The sequence below is a fragment of the Alosa pseudoharengus genome, unplaced genomic scaffold (genome assembly GCF_046254945.1).
Source record: "Alosa pseudoharengus isolate Yale_2024_CS ecotype anadromous, Long Island Sound unplaced genomic scaffold, YU_APseudo_1.1 YU_APseudo_1.1_scf_7, whole genome shotgun sequence".
NCBI lineage: Eukaryota > Metazoa > Chordata > Actinopteri > Clupeiformes > Clupeidae > Alosa > Alosa pseudoharengus.
In genome coordinates this window covers 41,360,867-41,366,866 of record NW_027468859.1, presented here as the reverse complement: position 1 = coordinate 41,366,866, position 6,000 = coordinate 41,360,867, and the positions used below count along the sequence as shown (strand labels likewise).

Below are 6,000 nucleotides of genomic sequence, written 5' to 3'. Positions count from 1 at the left end.
CAGCTGGAATTCCACCCTCTCTCCCTCTCGTTCTCAATTAAAACGAGTAGCATAACGTTAGATCTGGTGCATAGGCTAATGGAGACTGAGAGGACCCAAAAAGTATTATCGTTATGTAAGATGCTGCATTTTTACATTGTAATCATTCTCTAAGAAGAGTGAAAAGCAGTTTGCAGTAAAGCTTCTCTGGCTAAATTGTGGTGCCCCTTCTGTCCCTTGGTGTCGTGCGCACAGTGCGAGATGCGTGTGGTTGCGGCGGCACTGGACACTTTGTTCCAGGTGCCTTTACAGTAGCCTACAAGGCCGATTGAAAATCGGGACTGGAGCTGTCCCTGGCGGGAAAAATCGAAATCACCCAAAATACGGGATGTCCCGCACAATTCTGGACAGTTGGCACATCATCTCGCGAGAATCGTGAGGCGGGTTGCCAACAAATACCTCAATATTTTGCCATATTTGGTCTTAAATCTTTTTCATTTTTATTCAGTTATACTTAATCCATTATTTTAATAACATTTCATGTGTTTTGTTAATATTTATGACAAGTTAAATTGAACAAGATGGTGGTCCAGCGGCCCAGAAGCGGCATGCCACCAGCTACTGCTATCTGCCAATCTGAGTTTGCTATCTGGGTTAGAACTGTAGAGTGGTGAAAGCCTAGTGTCAGTATGGCAAATGAACCAATGGGTCACTGACTGCCCTTGTTTGGGCCGATCATTGGCCAACAAATTAAATTAGGCTATATTATCTTCCATTGGCCCAAAGGTGGCCAGATGGCCCCTGCCCTTTGGACAGGCTCTGTCCATTTTTTTTACTGCAGGCCTACTCACAGATGAAGTCTGCTGCCAGACCCTTCTCATCTCGTTACAAATACAGATTATTTTACTTTACACATTTTCAAACCTGATTCTGCAAAATGTCAAACCAGTGTGCAGCACTTCAACCATCACTGCGCCGAATTAAATTGAACGCGCCATTGTATTTTGGTATATTGGTCATGTGACAGTAAGGTAACTTGTCTGAACTATCGCGGGAAGTTGGTGTAATATTAGCAAAGCCAAGACAGGCGGAGACTGGGGCACAGTTCCTACAAAATAATCTTAAAATCTACCATCGTAGGCCTTCCGCAAAGGGAATGAAAACCGTTGACATTTCATTCATCTTTATATGACATCGGAATTACCAGTTTCAAGTAACCTAGTTGCAAAATATAGGGTTAAGTACAAATACCTAGCAAGCCACTTAGATAGCTGGCTAGTTAGTGAGAAAGCCAACGTAAAGCACGGGACAGGACAACATCACAGACTAAGGCTGTCCTAAATTGAAGTAGCTATGGGTGAGTTCTTGTAGAATACTTTTTCATTATGTAATCACATGATCGTTTTCTTGGGACCGTGTATTGGGAAAATGTGTACAAAAGATGGAACGACTTGTTAAAACAAAAAAACGTTAACGTTAATCTTAGACCACGATGCCAGAATTTCCCGTGTAATGTAATGTTAACGTTACTACCTGGCTAGCTAGTTGCTACCATTAGCTATTATTAAGCTCATCTAATTAGCGTGAAGTGTCACTGCAACCATGTTGTAGCCAAACAGTCCTCACTGCAGTGCAATTGCACGAATTTAATGTTAATTGTACAGCCTATATCACAATGTAAACCCTAAGCAACATTGCAGAGTTGCTTAACATGATCTATTTTGTGGTGGAAGTTTAATGCAGGTGATCGATGGCTTTGTGTAATGTTAACGTTAAGTAAGGGTTAACAATTATATTTTGCAACGTAGAATTTTGCTATAAAATAACACGATTGCTGAGTTTAAATACATCTAGCTAACGTTACCTAACTTTAACGCTAATTTTCACCTCGACAGCTTCATTTTTCACTCGAACTAAGTTAACGTTAACGTAAAACCATTGAGCTTGAAGTTACAGCCTGACGTTAATGTTAGCAGCTACGTTTGTTTTTACTCTTGGTATTATCACAAATTTACAAAAGTTGGTAGAAAGTTAAGCTGTTGGTACTACTTGCTGTCTATAGCCTATTGAATATGTGAATGTCGTTTGATTACATCAGTAACTTACAGAATATAAATAAATTGAGCCTGACGTTACCAGGAAGTGCTTGAGTGAAAGTTTTCACAACCAGATTTATTCAAATTTAACAGATTGATTCCCTTATTTTCTTTTGGGGTGACTGAGTGATCTTTCTGACTAAATAGAGGTTGTGTAGGCCAATTTACAGTGTCATTCTTTGTTCTTATCTTAGAATGGCCTGTTAGCATGAATGGTGAAACTATGCAGGCACACACATTGGTTGTTTTCACTGTATGCTTTAAAGCGGATTTAGCCCTTTGATGTATGCTATTTGGACACTCTAGCCAAAAAGTTTTTGCGCACCCCAGGTTTGCACTATTTGTGATGGGATCTGGGAAAACCCATCACATGGTGAAATTTCACCCACTTATGATTCTGATGCCATCTTAGCAACATCCAGGATTTTGTGAGTATGGTATCCAGGTGGTTGCTAGGGGAGGGTATTCAGGATGTTGCTAGGATGGTATCAGAATCTCAAGTTTGTGAAATTTCACCAGAGAGGTTTGAAATGGAGCAGCAATCAAGGATTTTTGATTTCACCATGTGATTGGTTTTCCCAGATCTCATCACATTTTTGACCGTCTTTCATCTGTATTGTAAACGTAATCCTACTCATCCTTACTGCATCCAGAAAAAATCAGGCTATGCAGTGCAGGGAACAACTGAGCATGCAGGGGCATGGACAAGTTTAAGGATCACTTGTTTTGTAGGGGAGAGTTCTGTGGGTGGAACACACAATTTTAATATTGGTAGATCATTGTTGTTTAATTGTAGGAAACCAAAATCAAGATCAAGAATAAAATTCTGTTAATTGTGCTGCCCTGCTACTAGGCTTATTTTTAGGTAGAAAAACAAACAAAAACTTTAGAACTAGGCCAACCTCCTCTTATGCCAGACTGCTACTGTTCCTGTGTCATGCTGTTGTTCTCATTCAGAATTTCAACAAGCTTCCATCTCCCATCATATGTTCATAGCATCATATGTTGCTGCTGGCTCACAACCAACACACCATCTTGAACTGTGAAGGTGATAAATTGGTCACTTTTGCCATGTAGCTAGATATAAGGGGCACCAAGTATAACATGTAAGAAAATTAGGAATTTCTAGTCAGCAGTAGCAAATTCAACAATCAATTGCAATTCCGCATGATCCTTACAAATTTTGCACAGATTTTGCGGACAATGAATTTGGTGAAGAAAAAAACGTGTAGGCCTGGTATATAATGTAATAATGACAACAATCATAGGATAATATGATATCAGTGAGAACAGAATGAAAGGGGGTAATGCTACCCCCCCACTCTGTCTTCTTCCTATTGGGTTTACAATTAATGTAGTTCAATTCGTCAGTGACTGACAAGTAATTATATCTTAAAGAGGCGATCAGTCATTATTTGCCGTTTTCCGCTCCTTGGTAGACGTCGCACAAGTATTGCTTTTTTATTGATTGTAGATTTTACATCCTCGTAAACCTCAAGGAGGACTTGTTGCTGGAGTATGGAAAAGTATGTTGCCCTTTTTTGCCATTATTAATCATGCTTTCGACGCTCAGTAGGCTAGATGATCTCTCTTGTCGTGAACATGCACAACAATTGGTTAACCAATACAGTGGTGATTGAACTAATTCATAACCAGTTATTTGGAACTGACATCTCCGGGTTAGAGTTCGAGCGATAGGCTATGGGTTTTTCTATGCCTGATGCCAATCAGGATCAGCCAATGGCTGATGCTGCCGTTTTTTTTGGCCAATATTTGGATGTTTTTTCCCCTTTGCAGGGGAAATGCATTTGCAGGATAAAATGTAGGTTAAGTTAAGTTATTATTAGTGTATCTTAACAAAAACAGTTATTGGACACTTATGATCTTTCTCCAATCTGCATTTTGTGTCTTCACTGCACTTATATAGCCTACTTTAAATAAGAACAATGTATAAATTATAAGCTATAGTAAATAAATGAAACATATAATAATAATAAAAAACTAAACTAAACCATTTGTGGTGGTTGGTTTGCAGAATTAACTTGAATACAACAGTTTTTTTAACAAATTAGCACAGCGTGGTTATGATTCTAACCAGATTTAAGCACAATTTAGTACAACCTGGAAAATCATTATGTGGTGATCAATGTTGATATTGTGGTGGGCCGCCACAAATAAGTCGATGTATGGGAAACACTGACTTGGGTGGTTGACATGACATGGCCTTTTTGTGGTCCTGAGTGTCAAACATAAGTAAAGAAATATCTAATCTGCAAATAAATGTGGTTATGTTGTTCAGAAAAAGTTGTTTTATATTAACATATACTATTCCAGTGCCATGCCAGTCATATTCCTATATTCTACAATTTTCAGCCAAACCAGGAAAAGCTCATCGTGACCGTCCCAAGCCCATTTCACAAAGTTTGATTTTGAAGAAAACCAATACAATTAATATATTTCCCCCTTATTTAAGTATTAATACCACATATATCTATTTGTAAGTCTGCCGTTTTGAAAGTCCAGGCAAACTGTTTTGAACCAGCCCTGAACAAAAAGATTTTGTCCCAAAAATCGATATGGTGTCACCCGAAATACCTGCACTGCATAGCCTGAAAAACGGCCAATTGTCTGAAGACCTTTGGGGATAGGGGATCCTTCTTCATTCAGGAAGTATAATAACATCTCAGAAAGACATTGAACGTTTACCAGGTGAGTTATCTTTCATATTTCCTTCAATAAATCAAGTATTTCCAGCATGCCTACTTCAGTACCCCTTTTTGCTGTCTTTTGGTGTGACCCAGGGTTCGTACGGGTGCTTGAAATCCTTGAAAATGCTTGACTTTTAATGTTGCGTTTTCAAGGTTTGAAAAGTGCTTGAATTTTGGATAAAGTGCTTGAAAATGCTTGAAATTGTAATTGTATTTCTTTTGATACAAATTAGAGATGCACCGATAGATCGGCTGGTGACCGGAATTACATTACATTACATTACATTACATTACATTACATTACATTTGGCTGACGCATTTTTAGCCAAAGCGACTAACAACATGGTAAACAGTTTAAGTTTAGAGCAATTCTCAACAATATTAGGACAATTTAAAAAAACATTAGAGTACAGTAAGAATAAGTGCATCAGTGAGTGCTGTTTTTAACAGTTACGTGTCAGTTTAAGACGGCTGGTGAGTGCTAGGATCAGCAAGACTTGTTGTAAGTGTTGCTATGAGAGGAGATGTTCTCTAAAGAGCTGGGTCTTCAGGAGTTTTTTGAAAATGGGGAGGGATGTCCCTGCCCTTGTAGGAACTGGCAGTGTGTTCCACCAGCGAGGAACAACAGATGAGAAAAGTTTTGATTGGCCTGAGCGTACCGGAGGTAGAGCTAGACGTCGTTCGTCTGAGGAGCGCAGCGGTCTGGAGGTAGCGTATGTCTGTATGAAGGCATTAAAGTAGGTGGGAGCAGAACCGGAGACTACTTTGTAGGCAAGCGTTAGAGCCTTGAATTTGATGCGGGCCGCCATAGGTAGCCAATGTAGCTGGATGAGTAGCGGGGTAACATGTGCCCTCTTGGGTTGGTTGTAGACCAGGCGCGCTGCCGCGTTCTGGATCATCTGAAGTGGTTTCACTGCGCAGGCTGGGAGACCTGTCAGGAGGGCGTTGCAGTAGTCGAGTCGTGAGATGACTATTGCCTGAACCAGAAGTTGGGTGGCATCTTGAGTTAAGTAAGTCCTGATTTTCCGTATATTGTAGAGTGCGAAACGGCATGACCGGGCGACTGAGGCAACATGATCTGAGAAGTTTAGTTGGTTGTCGAGAACAACTCCTAGATTTCTTGCAGTCCTGGTAGGTGAAACAGACAGAGAGTCAAATTTGATGTTGATGTCGTGGTGTATGGTAGGTTTAGCTGGGAGGACCAGCAGTTCAGTCTT

At 40.0% G+C, this 6,000-nt stretch overlaps 1 protein-coding gene across 1 annotated transcript in view; it reads left to right on the top strand.

Annotated features, from left to right (window-relative positions):
• Nucleotides 1-1,057: 1,057 nt before the first annotated feature.
• The window catches only part of cd2ap (CD2-associated protein), a 154,480-nt gene continuing 149,537 nt past the window's right edge, over nt 1,058-6,000 (top strand). Inside the window, exon 1 of the mRNA XM_076272389.1 lies at nt 1,058-1,336. Coding sequence (XP_076128504.1) covers nt 1,333-1,336 — 4 coding nt within the window. The 5' untranslated portion in view covers nt 1,058-1,332. The remainder of the gene's footprint in view (nt 1,337-6,000) is intronic.